Genomic DNA, 13,471 nt, shown 5'->3' on the forward strand with positions numbered 1-13,471 from the left:
ACAGGATTGATTCGAGGCTGAGGATGGGGGTGCTGAGGGGGTAGGACAGAGGATCCCCTAACCGCAATTAAGGGATGAACTGCTTGGAGAAGCTCTGTAATCACAACATTTTTGATCATTCTCCTTTGCTTTTGGTTGGGGAAACAGGTGGATCCGTATAACTATGAAGCCATTGAAACTCTTTTGACCGTGATTGAAAGAAGTGGGGGGCACGCCACAGGCCTCCCACTGAACTGGGTAAGAAAAGGCTAGATTATTGTGGACTGCCTGGGGGATTCTGGGAGTTGACGACCACAGGCTCCCAAGGGTCAGAAACAGTGCTGTAGAGTCAGGAAGACGCATTTTGAGGCAAACACGCAGGAGCCCTTCCCTAAGCGAAAGGGGCTGAACGGTTTTTAAATTCCACAATGCAAGAACCTTGGAAAAGGCTGAAGCAGACCCTCGCCTGATCCATTCGACTCTATAAGGAGACCATCAGCTTTCAAGAACCTATTGTGGCAGCCGATCTGGTTTTCTTTCTTTCTTTCCTTTTTTCTTTTCTTTTCTTTCTTCCTTACAAGGCTGCCAATATTTGAAAACCGTGTTTTGTCCCAGGAATGCTGGTCTGTGTGTTCCATTAGAACGCTACGCTGTGTAAATATTGAGTGTCATGTTATTCAGTGGTGTGTATTGTGTACCTATAGCTTCTAAAAAAAAATCAGAGAAGAAACTCACCTTGTTTTGTCTGTTCCTTTCAGGCCAACATGCTCCTGAGACACCTAAAGTCCTATAAGAGACTTTCTCCTCCGGGTGATCTGGAGCATCAATTCGTCTTTGATCAGGGGCTTTGTCTGTCCTCAGCTGCTCAAACCCGGCTGCCTTTCCATCTGATCTTCTTTAAAACATCCCAGTGCTTCTGGAAGATCATTTGTGAGTACACGTTTGTTAAAAAAAAAAAAAAAGTTATTCATAAGGGTTTTTTTTAAAAAAAAAAAAAAGTCTTCAGATTTAAGAGCAGCATAATTTTTTCCTCCTACAGCTGCAGAAATCAATCAGGAATCCTTCCCAAAGCTGCTTTTGATATGCAAAGTCATGAAGGTAAGGAGGTGGTACCTTTTGTTCTTCTTTAAAGTCCCTGAAGGAGGAAAACACAAAAGCTTTCAATGAAAAGGTGGAAAAACCCTGCTTTGGCTACAACTTCCCAGCTGAGGCTGGTGCTTCAGTCCATCAGCGAAAGATGCAAAATGAAGTTTGCTGAAAGAGGAGGTTGTGGATGGAGGGGTCAGCCCTGCTTACAGGTGCCAGTTTGTTTATTTCTGCCCAGGTTTCCTTGGATAACCTCTACGTGTCTGCTGTGAACCACATTTTCCAAGAACAGCTGAAGCCAAAACTGTTAGCAGCAGCAAGCAGTGGTCAGATATGGCCAGTGGACAAGAGGACGGAGGAAACCATGCAAGCTGTGCAGTCGTACTTGCTGGCCATCACGAAGCCAGAATGGGCCACAGCCCTCGCCCACCAGATAGCTCAAGAGCTTCCAACAGGTTGGTTCCAGAGGGATGCTAGCGGTTAAGGTTGGCAGTTTGAGACCCAAGCACCGCTTGATGGGGTGAACTCCCACTCCTTGCTCCAGCAGTTTGAAAGCATGCAAATGCGAGTAGATAAATGGGTACCACCTCAGTGGGAAGATAACGGCATCCTGTGCAGCTCGGCGTCTAGTCATGCTGGCCACATGACCACAGAAGTGTCTTTGGACAACGCTGGTTCCCTCAGCCAGGAAATGGGGATGAGCACTGTTCCCTGGAACTGGACACGACTGGACAGGGGAACCTTATCCTTTAAAACCGGGTTAAGCCATGGTTTGCTCTTTATTAAATAACCTACCATTGGCAGACGTTCTTCAGCAGACCAAGCCAAACCAAAATCCCTTTTTGGCTTCCCATGAGATCCATCCTCTCAACTATAGATCCTTATGAAGCCAGCTATTCTCTATCGCAGGTCTCTTGGGTCCTGCAGTGAAGGTCTTTTGCCTCATCTGGTGGGTTTTGTGTCTGGACAGGCTGGAGACTATGAACCTGGTTCTTTTCTTCGCTTTACTTCCAGGGCCCACCAAGGTCCAGACTCTGACAGTATGCCTCGGCTTAGCAGAAAAATGGCTGAGGAATCCCACAGTAACGGTACGGTGAAACCTTTCCATATTTTCAGAGAACAGGTTAGAGTTGCATCCAGAGATGCATAATATAAACTGCTAACTATCGGCGTCCTAGCCCGTGCTGAAGAACAGGGCGCTGGGAATTCTAGCAGACCTGTGGTTCCTTCCCTGGGAGCAATGGTGAATTTAACTTCCTCTCCTACAGATTGCTTTGGCAGTTTAGCTGCTTCAAGTGCATTGTATCACTCTGCCACTGAGGCTTTGCTGCACTCCCTCAGTCGTGCACACATACACACAAACACACCCCTCCATCATCGGACACTCAGGGCGTTACAGAGCGAGTCTTCGTCACAGGCTCTACACAGTCACTCATTTGCTGCCGTTTTCTTTCGCAACAAATTTAGTAGTTCATTTTTAGGCAGATGGGTAGTTCCTGTTTGATGGTAACCAGTGGCCTCTTCCCACAGACTCATAATGGGGGAGAGGGGTAAACAAGGATAGACCTGTGGTTTTAGACTCTTCCAGTGTTTCATGGTTAATGAGGAAGACAATTCAGAGATTACAGCTGGTCCCTCCCAAGCCACTCTTCCCTCTGAATGTCTGAGAAAATCCGGTGCAAAGGCGCATATTGGCAGAGGGAGATGGAATCCCGATTGCAGAGGGATGCAAAGGATGTTCTACCTGCTTCTCCAAGGACGACTCTCGTGAGAAGGCCCAGGTACATCTGAAGAAGCTGCAGGGGCAGCACAAGAAGGCGGCCACAGAAGCTGTGTTGGCAGCCCAGAAACTGAACTCGGAGGACCATCAGAAGCTCCTCGGCAAGCCCGCCAACCTGATCATTCTGCTTTATCAGCACAGCAGCATCGCTGAGAGAATCCAAAATCCAACTGGGAGAGACTATCCAGGTGAGCTCAACCTCTGCCTCTTGGCAAGAACGACCTTCGAGGGGAGTAGAACAGACGTGAGCCAAGTGGCAGACCTGTCTCAACTTGAACTTTACTTCTATTTAAACCGTGCCTTTCTCACCCAAATGGTGTTAAGGACCCTTTCTTACTTGGTAAGTTTGAGGTTTGAGCTGAGACAGGTCTGAGACAAAGGAAGATTTTGCCCTTCACCAACTTGTCCTCTTCTCTGGGTAGACATCCACGCTGCTGCTAGAGAAATTGCACAAATTAACAACCTGGATCTGAAGAAAATCTGGGACACGCTGCTGGAGAGGTGGCTGTGTCCGAACGTCCTCCTGACAGGGGTAAGTCCGGCCTCTTCTGCCTGGCTAGCCAGGTGTTCTGAGGTGGCACCAGAGACAGTTCCTCCTGGCCTTCAGGATTAGCAGTTGCTGGGATCATCTGTCCTTTGCTAAAATGTCTGGATCCTGCTAGCACCTTTTCAGACTAACACATTTCATTTAAAAGGCACCTGCTTTCATTCTGTAGCTCACACCCAGGCAGAAAGCGTCAGTAAGGCTATTACAACGGTCTTCATCTACTGAATAGCAATCGTTGCTCAAAAGCATTAAATCCCGAGCTCCAGGGAAACAATAAAAGCTAGGGAATAAATCCTTGAAAAGGCATTTTAACATGGAGCAAAGCTTAATTAAATTAGAAAACTTGCATACAAGTGCTTAGGGAGAGAATTCTGACCTGGCATAGAGGAAGCAAACGGTCCTCGGTCTTCCAAGGCAGAACATCCTTCATTTAATTAGCTTTGTCACCATAATTCAGCTTCCCAAAACCAGAATGTTTTTTTTTTTTTTTGCTTTTTTAAAAGGAGGCCTCTGGGGGTTCCGAAAATGTCCAAGAGGATGAAGATTTGAAGCGGTAAGCAATGGCCAGCTAGCGCAAGGTTGCGTGTGTGTGTGTGTGTTTCCTTTCAACGGAAATAGGCTGTTTTATGAGGGGTGGGAAAAAAGAGAGATCTTAGCAATCTCCAGACCACAGTTTTGAAAACAATTGTCATTTGTGTGCTTGTATTTTTTTTTAAAAAAAAAACTGATTTAAAATCACACGAGGAAAAAGGAAGGGTTCCATTCGTCAGGGTTTCAAGACATGAGGCAACTGGGCTTACTCCAAATTTACCCCCTTGAGGAAGTGGTTTAGCACCTCCTATTCTACGCAGAGAAAACAATCAAGATTGTTGAGAAAGAAAATGGTTTTGTTTTTTTTTTGTTTCTGCAGAATTATATACCTTCTTCAACTTTACCCAGTGGATAATCAGCTAAGGATTCTTTATGAATGTGCCATGTCTACCACCTCTGTAAGTCCCTATAATTAATTCCTATACTGTAATTCAGTGTTTCTCAACCTTAGCCATTTTAAGATTGGGTGGACTCCATTTCCCAGAATACCCCAGCCAGCAGAGCTGGCTGGGGTATTCTGGGAATTGGGAGTCCACCCATCTTAAAATGGCCAAAGTTGAAAAACACTAATTCCCCTTTTGAAATAGTATATTTTCCATGAACATACAAAGTTTGCAAGGAAACTTTAACAGTAAATCAATGGAGTATGATGCCTTTATTAAAACAGAATATCAACACAGACATCCCCTCTTCATCAGCTGAAGAGGCTACCTAGCATGGTAACGAAACGTTCGATAACCCCAAAGCTCGGAGAATGAACCTCCACCCTCATCCAACACCTGAGCTGCAGATATTCGCCACCATCGCAAACCCCCAAAGACCCATTGTCTCTCCTTGTTTCAGCCCATAGGGGTCAACCAGCTGACCTTCGCTCACCGGAGCCGAGCGTTGCGGTGTCTGCTCTTCCTGGCCGATCCTGCTGCTGTTGAATCGCTCTTCAAAATCCCCATGAACAAAGTCAGGTGAGGGTCCTCTCCCATTTGGGGTGGTCTTAGTGACATTTTCCCAAAAAACAACAACAAAACAACACACACACCTAGGCTGCGCTCAGGCACCAAGTGAGAATTCAGCTGTAAACTGGGTTTTTTGGGCAGTGGGGAAAGTTGGTTAGTTGGTACCTAACAAACTGGCGGTACGAATGCTAGTTCTAACTCTACTTAGCCTTAGACTTCCAAATAAATGAGTTTATTGAATTATATTAAAGGGAATTTAATTGTGGCAGAGTATCTTCCCCTGAATGTGAGCCTGTCCATACAGCAGGAAGGATAATCACTTTTATAGGCCACCCAGTGCAAATTCTGGTCTTTCCCTACCTCAGTCCAACTTCTACGATTGTGTAGCTGCTCATAACTTTTCCCAGCTCCTCTCTGCCTCTTCCTCCTTGCTCACGTCTGTCTCTCTGCCGAAATCAAAACCGTCATCTGTTTTACATTAACTGGCCAAGGTAAGAGTCTCATAAATCTTTCTCGCCATACACACGGACGTTCTGCTTTTCTGCTTTCTACCAGGAACTTCATGAAGTGCTTAATTTACCTGGCAGAGCTGGAAGTTCTGAACATCCCTTACACCTATGAGTCCTTCCAGAGGGCACCAAAGGAAGGCTTGATTAAAGGGCTGTGGAAGAACCACAGTCATGAACCCAAGGTGACGACGCTGGCTGGGGAATTCTGGGAGTTGAAGTCCACGCAGCTCAAAGGGGCTGAGGTTGAGAAGCACCGATATAGAATCAGTGTTCAATCAGTGCTCTCCCACAAAACTTCCATTTTCAGGCAGTCAAACTGGTGGCGGAACTTTGCCTGGAATACAAAGTACACGATCCTGTGCTTTGGAACGGTTTGCTACAGAAGCTAATGGGGTTCAAAATGGTAAGGCCCTTTTTTTTTTTTCAGCATTGGCTTCACTCTGGTATGTTTGGGGGGGGGGGAGAAGTTAAAAAAAAAAGCCATTAAGATCAGCGGAGGTGTGCTTTTTTTTAGGAAAAGGATTATTTAGATAGTCTTGGCATCCGCTTAGCTGAGAAAGGTTAAAAACGATCCGTGTTTTCTCCCTTATAACCATTAGCTGGTTATTGTCACTTATTTTGAGATCTTTCTAACATTAAGAGCGTTTTTGTTTTCCTTGCCTTTCTTGTTGTATTGTGTTTTACTGATTTCTTCTACCGATTGCAAGTTAGGTGGGTTTGCCTGTAGGATCATGGCAATCAAACCTCAGTTACTAATTTTTTTTTTTTACTTGCTTAATGACTTGCTCTCCACTGTTGCCAAGCAGTCTAAATTCTACGCAAAGGGAGAGGGGAAATAACTCAGGTTTTCGTCACTGTTCAATAAGATGCTGTTCACATGTTTTACTCTGTTGCTTTTCAGGTCCACTATTTGAGGAAAGTTCTAGTAGAGACCTCTGGCATTTATTCCTTATGGCTGGTGCGTAGATTTTTACCATGTCCGGCACAAATGCTTTCTACCAACTCTCTTATTTTAATGAAATAATCATAGATTCGCCAACAGAAAGGGGTTGTCATGTTTCATAATGGGCTGATCCATTTTCTAGTTTGTTCCGTGGCATTTTAAAATCTTTCCGACTTTCTGCAGATCCCAAATTACAGCCGAGCCTGGCACAGCGTCATTCTGGCACCGGTTCTTTCAGGTGAGTGTTGTCATTTTGGTTTTTTTGTTCCCTTCGTGCCACTAACCATCCTATGGAGAACCAGTCTTTGGAACAGACGGCAGAAATTCAGCAACGTCTCAAGAGGGGAGTGAATTCTCACCTGCAGGAATCTTTTCTCTTTGTCTTTTGCTTTTAAAGCTTTATGTCCACCAAATCCCGACCAACTAGAAGTCTGTTGCAGGAGTTTCAAGATGCTTCTGATGTAAGTAGAGGAACAAAACTATGCGGATGCTGCAACCGTCGTGTGAAAGACGATCTTTTCAGTGCTGTCGTAACTGAATGGTCACTAAATGAACTTGTTAAGTCGAGGACTTCCTGTATAAAGAACATGTAACGTGGGGGGGGGGGTGGAATCAGTTCTTTTTCCTATCAGTAATAGCAACGGAGTTGTTCTCAGCCAGATAACTCTGTATCTATATCTACCAAGAGTTGTTAATATATGGGAACATTTAAAAAAACAAAAAATACCCCAATCTAATTTCTCCACCCTCTCGACGTGTATTTCAAGAACTGAGTTTTAGGGCTTATCAATCCAGATGTCTGGCTGTTTGGTTTTTTATGGCCAACGTAACCATTTTCCGACTTCGCAAAGGTGTCCCGTCCTGCCAGACCTGGATTTAATTGGGATTTCCAAGCGATACGCCCAGTTAGACCTGGTGGGCTTGGCTCTCGGATGCCTGGTGCTGATTCCTTACCCGGAGAAAAGAGCCCAGCAGATTCAGGTGAGCGAAGGCGCCCGTCTTCCCCACCTAGTGCCTCTCCCGATGTGCGGTGATCGCAATTCCCAGAGTCTGGATGCTCTTCGGGTGAGGAGATCCAGGAATATTCCTGCCGTTTCTGATGGGATTTCACAAGCTGGCCCTGTTTTCCCACGACAGGCCTTCCTGTCCTCGTCCGACCTCGAGCAGCTGCTGCAGCAGACGGAAGAGCACCTGAGCCTGGGCGAGGCTGCCAGTGTGGCTTCACAGGTGGGATCCCGGCTTCAAAGTCAGGCTAAAGAGTACCTGGCCAGAGGCTCGCCTGCTCGTCGTCCAGAGCTTGCTTGAGTCGTTGGATACGAGATGGGCAGCGAATAAATTTCCTAACAAATAAATAACTTTCCCACTGCTTTGCAGATCAGGAGTTTAATCCTGGACTACATTCTACACGAAGGCGAGGCAAAGGACTTGGTGGATGTCAAATATTTCCCGTTACTGAAGTTACAGGAAAGGCGTCCCGGCCAAGTGAAAGGCCTGGTTGAAAAACTTGTGGCTCAGAACAGGTAGGTCTGGATTTCCGTACAGAAGAGGGAAAGACGCCTCTGAATCCCCAGTTCTTTAATAGATTTATATCACACTTTCCATCAGGAACTTGGGGAAGCCGTCAAGTGCTCCTTCGGAACCGCCTGGGGAAGTTTCCCTGGGAAGCTCAGCTTTCCAATAACCCCTAAATTATATCTTAAGGAAAACAGAGGACTCTTTTATGCAAATGTGTCTTTGCCCGTGCAAAGTTAAGAGGTCTGCCCCTGAACCCTCGCCGTCTTCTTTTCTGGCTGTGCAGGATAGAGGAGGCAGCGTCTCTAATAACGGAATATCTTCAAAAGCCTGCAATGTCTCTCCCGCCAAACCAGGCGGCTTCCAAGATTGTGAAGGTACTCCATTGTGTGTTTTAAATCGTCCTGAAAGGCCTATTTGGGAAAAAAAGAAGTATGCTATTCTGTTTTTCTCCCAAAAACACCTTCCACCAGCTGAAATTTCTTAGGCCAAGTCATAGCCCTAGTCCAGGGGTAGGCAACCTTGGCTCTTTTATGACTCATGGACTTCCAACTCCCAGAAGGCTCAGGAATTCTGGGAGTTGAAGTCCATGAGTCATAAAAGAGCCAAGGTTGCCTACCCCTGCCCTCGTCCTCCAATTCAGGAATTGGTGAACTATTTACCTTAGGATATGAGAAGCCTCTAATAAAGAATACTTCCATGACCTGGAAAAGCAAGGATCAGGTGATGCAGACTTTGCTCTGGCTTCAGAACTCAATTCCACTTATCTTTATCTGATCCTTGGAAGAAATCTTACCTCAGCCCTTTTTATTTCCTTCCAGATGTACTTCAGTGAGCTGGCAGAAAGTCTGCTGTAACTTCTCCAAAGATGGTGTTCCTTTTTCCCTTCCTTTTCTACAGGACAACATTATAATACTGAATGTTTTTATCTAAGGAGAGATGCAAAGGTTCTCCATGATTTAATAAATAAATGTAAATAAATAAATCTGTGAAAACATGGCTCTCCTGCTCTTTCACTGAAGTTTAAGGCACCTGAGCATGTTAAATTAATATCCTCCGGGGCCAAGTGGCTTGGAGATGAAATAAGCTGTAGATGAACGCATCTGGACGGTTGCCATAAATAATCTTAATAATAATCTTTATCAAACCGAAGTAGTATTTATTATAGGACAGTTGAATAAGACAGTTCACACGAACAGGTACAATTCTGCTGCACACTTTGAGTAGTATTTACAAGCAGGAGCTGTTTTGGGAGGCCAAAAGGGGGGGGGGGAAACAAGCTAAACCAAGCCAGATTTTGTCAGAGGTCAGATAAACTTAGTTGCCTACAACAGGATAAGAGAAATCACCTTGTCAATTCTCGAGGCTGCAAACTCTGCAGTGTTGGGTGTGTATTGTAAAAAAAAAAAAAAAGACTGGAATGACTTAGGTGAGGACCCCTTGCTTTTAAGACTTCTTGTATTCGATTCTTTCTACTTTCACGTCATCGCCAATCAGCTGATAAACGTAGGTAACAACCGTAGAGGCCTGGATGTCCATCAGCACAAACGAAGGGATGATGTTGCTGGGAAAGGGAAGGAAGGAAAAAAGCAACCCATTATTTTGCTGAGGACATCCAGAGTCCTAACATAAGGCAGCTCAGGTGAAGACGAGAATTCCTGCAGCAGTAAATCTCTCATTGCCAGGAACGAAGAGCTGTGTAAATGTCGTATTTATTCAAGCTGTAATGCAGCATTTCCAAACCAGATGCCTTTACCTACTAGGGATTCAAGCTCAACATATTTGCAGGGCATCGGGGCTGCCTATCCCCAGGTAAGCAGTTTCTTGTGAGGTATCACTTACTTTTCCAAAGCGCTGTAGGCTCCTGTTGCTGAACCTGGGTTAATGTAGAACTTGTTTTCATGTTCAAATGCCTCGAATTTGTTTGTGTGGCCCGAAATCAGGATGTCGACGTCGAACTGCCGCTGCAGAAGAGCGAGGCTGGCCACGTCACCCCAGGGAATGACTTGATGGCCATGGATCAGCCCAATCTTAAACTGCCCCACAGTGACCACTTTCTGTTCAGGATAATTCAGATTCTAGGATTGAAGGCAGAGCGTGAAAATGAGACAAACAAAAAAGACCTTTGGCGTTATCCTCTTTTAACCCTTCCAGAGAAAAATGGCCTCTCTTTTTTGAGGACAAATCTTCAAAGAACAGCACAATTCTCAGTTGAAGTCCACCCATTTTCAAGCAGCCAAGGCTGAGAAACACTAATAAGACAATACATGATAGAACAGTAACACAAATCTCCATACACAGAGGCTTGCAGGGTAAACCCTTTAAAAAAAAAAACTAGCTCTCAAGGATACAGGAACAGGTTGATAAAATATCCAGGCAGAAATCCCAGCTCGCAGCAGCCTCATCAAACGTTACCTCGTCAAAATCTCCTCTCACGACGTGAACGTCGCCAGCCAAGGTCTTCAGGTAGTCATAGCTCTCCTTCGTGCAAAGGTTCCCTGTGCAAAGAATGTGCTGGATTTTGCCCGGAACCAGCAACTTTTTGAATTTAGCCGGCAGGCTGTTACAGCGGTGAGGAATATGAAGGTCACCCAACACTAACACCAACTTAGGGCAAGAGAGAAGAGACAGTTAAGATTCTAGCAATGCATCAACCAACTTTCCAGCAGTGGAGAGAAATAAATGCCCGTCAGACCTGCTAGCTTCTAGAAGAAATGGAAATCCTGTTGCAATTGGGTATTTTTTTTTTTTTAAAGCATAAGCTACTTGGATTCCACTGCGGATAAAACCACGAGGGTGAGGATATATTAGACTGGAGGAAAGTAAAAAATAATGACTTGATCCAAATGGTTTCTTTGAATTGTAAAAAATACAGGCAACTTGCTCCAGTTTTCTTCCCCCCACGTACAACAGTTTGAACAGGCCATAAAGTTTGAGACAATTGCAAGTAGAAAGTTGCAGGGATTATACAGAGCTACTTTTTCAGAAAAAAAAAATATCCCATCCTTTGAAGTATTTTGTTTTAAATAGATGCCGTTTACACCCAAGGCCAATAAGGCTTGAAAATTGGCTCTAGGCCCCACATCTGTCCTTGGTTGGCCTCTGGTGAAGAAAGGCAGGATCCCAAAGGGTATTGCTGGCTGTGCCACTACCGGACAGATTGGCAATTGCCAACTTTCTGACTTCTCAAGGTGGCACTTCCTCTACAGTTGATTTCACTGAGGGAGCGGAGACTGTGCCTTGAGGATCTAGGGTGGTGCTTATCAACTTTGGCAAGTTTAAGCTCTATGGACTTCAACTCCCAGAATTCCCCAGCCAGCGTGGTGCCCTCCAGTTGTGTTGAGATGGCAACTCCAGGAAGTTTTACTCAACATAAGCTGAGGTTCCAGCAGAAATGCTGGAAGGCACCAAACTGGAAAAGAATGAGTTAAAGCTAAGTGGCTGAAACAGGGCAAAGCTTTCACTCCATCAGCTACTGACCAGATTGCCATCCTTTAAAGGGGATTCTACTCTTTAAAGCTGCTAAAAGAATTTGTCACCTACCACCACCACCGTCAGCAAGAGGCCAAGATGAACCAACTTACTCTGTGCCCAGCCTTATTGGATGAAGAGGTTGATTGCAGACAAGAGCAAAGGGTGGAGGGGCAGCAGGGGTGAAGATGGGGATGGAAAAAAAATAGGGGTGAGACATGAACAGTGTTAAATTAAAAGGAAGCAACAGAAAAAGAAAACATCTCAAGCCAAATTAATAGGCAAATCATCAATGAAATCTGAATGTTAGCAAAGGAAAGGTTAAAAATAAATCTGATTTATGCAAGTGATACTACATGGATTATCCAATCAACTTTCCCAGCAGTTTCCTTTTTTAACCTATTGTTAGTTTATAAACCAGCGAAACCTCGCACGTGTATTTTACAATCCATTAGAACAGAGCCGGTACGCAAGGTCCAATGTGGATTCTGCTTATTTTAGCAACAGACTTTTTGGGGGTAGGAAAGCCTGGGATGGAGACAAACCAAAATATCCTAAACAAATATCATGAAAAAAGCTTATGATTTCCATATAGTTGTCCAGTGTAAAACCAAGCCTGGGATATTAAACCATGAATAACCATGGATATCAGTTTGAATCATGTTTTCTAAAACCTGGATTCTTGGATTTTAGTTTGATTGCTATTTCACTCCTTTTGGGATTTACTAGCACTTGTTCTCACTTCTTCTCAACATTACAGAGAATTTCCTACTAGGATGTTACACATGGTGGCTCATTTCACAGGTAGATCGTAAGACTTCCCAGGGTTAGCTAAGCACCATCGTGATAGATACGCCGTTGCCTTACATATCATGAAAGCAGGTGAGTTACAGGTAATCCTCAACTTACAACAGTTCATTTAGTGACCGTTCCAAATTACAACGGCACTGAAAAAAAAGGGACTTATGACTGTTTTTAACACTTACCACCGTTGCAGCATCCCTGTGATCAAAATTTGGACGCTTGGCAACTGGTTCGTATTTATGGCGGTCGCAGCATCCCGGGGCCACGTGGTCCCCTTTTGCGACCTTTGACAAAGCAAAGTCAATGGGGGGAAGCCAGTTTTGCTTAACAATTGCAGTGATTCACTTAACAGCCGTGGCAAGAAAGGGCGAAAAATGGGGCAAAATTCACTTAACCAATGTTTCACTTAGCGACAGAAATTTGGGGCTCAATTGTGGTCATAAGTTGAGGACTACCTGTATGTCATGCAGGCAGATCGTCAGAACTACTGGGAAGGGGAGTCATGCAGGAGAGTCAGAAGACAAAAGAGAAACCTCTGGAGCTCAAAATTCACTGAGATATTAACTTGACAACAAAATAGCACAAAATGACATGTTACTTTAAAATGTGAAACAATTGCAAATGACGCCCAGAAGTGGACTGCCTGCAAAATCTAAGTACAGTAAGCAACACTGAAGGGAAAACTTCAGAATTAAAAAATTAATGTGTAATTGGTTAGAGGTCAAAGGTCTAACCTCTTCCCTCATTTGTTTTTCTGAAGAAGCACCAGCACACCCAAGGGGGAAAACTTTCCCCACAGGAGAAATGTAAAGGTTTTTTATAAATATAAATATATATACATATTTCTCTCTCTCTCTCTTCCCAGGGAGGAAGGCTTCCCCCTCCCCAATTAACGGCCTGTCTGAATTTGGGGTGCTGAGTTCATGGCAGGAGACAGAGTCAAACCGGGGCGCCCCCCCCCCCCACGAAGAAGGGACCACTGCCATGCTGCGACCCCTTCATGTTGGGTGGAGACGACGGGAGCTGTTGTCCCAGGCAGCGCGGCCATTACAGACCGAGACTGGGTTTCCAAGTCAGCCCCCGGCCCTTTTGGGGGGCTCCTCATCGCCCCCCCTCCCAGAACGACTCACCATGTCGGTATCTTCAGCGCCGCTCCTCCGGGCTCCGTTTTTCGCCGCTTCCGGTGAGCCCAACCCAAAACTCCGGAAGTGCCGACTACGGAAGCCGAAAGGAGGCAAAAGTGCTCACTGCAGCGGGAGGCGCCTGTCAGCCAGACCGCAGGCTGAGGGGGCGGGG

At 45.1% G+C, this 13,471-nt stretch overlaps 2 protein-coding genes across 8 annotated transcripts in view; one reads left to right on the top strand and one right to left on the bottom strand.

Annotated features, from left to right (window-relative positions):
* KNTC1 (kinetochore associated 1) overlaps window positions 1–9,313 on the top strand; it is a 26,194-nt gene extending 16,881 nt beyond the window's left edge. For 4 of the 6 annotated variants that reach the window (XM_039362556.1, XM_039362554.1, XM_039362555.1 and 1 more), the window contains 19 exons: window positions 148–237; window positions 738–909; window positions 1,019–1,077; window positions 1,304–1,520; window positions 2,080–2,153; window positions 2,823–3,033; window positions 3,268–3,377; window positions 3,896–3,945; window positions 4,303–4,381; window positions 4,827–4,945; window positions 5,492–5,627; window positions 5,753–5,848; window positions 6,347–6,403; window positions 6,572–6,626; window positions 6,786–6,849; window positions 7,240–7,615; window positions 7,763–7,908; window positions 8,187–8,277; window positions 8,722–9,313. In XM_039362556.1, the coding sequence (XP_039218490.1) occupies window positions 148–237; window positions 738–909; window positions 1,019–1,077; window positions 1,304–1,520; window positions 2,080–2,153; window positions 2,823–3,033; window positions 3,268–3,377; window positions 3,896–3,945; window positions 4,303–4,381; window positions 4,827–4,945; window positions 5,492–5,627; window positions 5,753–5,848; window positions 6,347–6,403; window positions 6,572–6,626; window positions 6,786–6,849; window positions 7,240–7,615; window positions 7,763–7,908; window positions 8,187–8,277; window positions 8,722–8,757 (2,238 nt within the window). In that variant the 3' untranslated portion in view covers window positions 8,758–9,313. The remainder of the gene's footprint in view (window positions 1–147; window positions 238–737; window positions 910–1,018; window positions 1,078–1,303; window positions 1,521–2,079; window positions 2,154–2,822; window positions 3,034–3,267; window positions 3,378–3,895; window positions 3,946–4,302; window positions 4,382–4,826; window positions 4,946–5,491; window positions 5,628–5,752; window positions 5,849–6,346; window positions 6,404–6,571; window positions 6,627–6,785; window positions 6,850–7,239; window positions 7,616–7,762; window positions 7,909–8,186; window positions 8,278–8,721) is intronic. The other 2 variants (XM_039362558.1, XM_039362560.1) reach the window with 1 other exon arrangement.
* VPS29 (VPS29 retromer complex component) lies at window positions 9,043–13,433 on the bottom strand. 2 transcript variants are annotated; one of them, XM_039362563.1, is made up of 5 exons: window positions 13,306–13,414; window positions 11,485–11,496; window positions 10,316–10,507; window positions 9,743–9,978; window positions 9,043–9,464 (listed from the first exon to the last, which is right to left on the bottom strand). In XM_039362563.1, the coding sequence occupies exons 1-5, from the start codon at window positions 13,306–13,308 to the stop codon at window positions 9,347–9,349; spliced, it is 561 nt and encodes a 186-aa protein (XP_039218497.1). In that variant the 5' UTR covers window positions 13,309–13,414; the 3' UTR covers window positions 9,043–9,346. The 2 variants fall into 2 exon arrangements, with proteins under 2 accessions (XP_039218497.1, XP_039218498.1); XM_039362564.1 differs by lacking the exon at window positions 11,485–11,496 and having other exon boundaries at window positions 13,306–13,433.
* Window positions 13,434–13,471: the final 38 nt, after the last annotated feature.

The sequence above is a fragment of the Crotalus tigris genome, unplaced genomic scaffold, assembly GCF_016545835.1.
Source record: "Crotalus tigris isolate CLP2741 ecotype Arizona unplaced genomic scaffold, ASM1654583v1 scf7180000019478.12717781048:2074007, whole genome shotgun sequence".
NCBI classification, from domain to species: domain Eukaryota; kingdom Metazoa; phylum Chordata; class Lepidosauria; order Squamata; family Viperidae; genus Crotalus; species Crotalus tigris.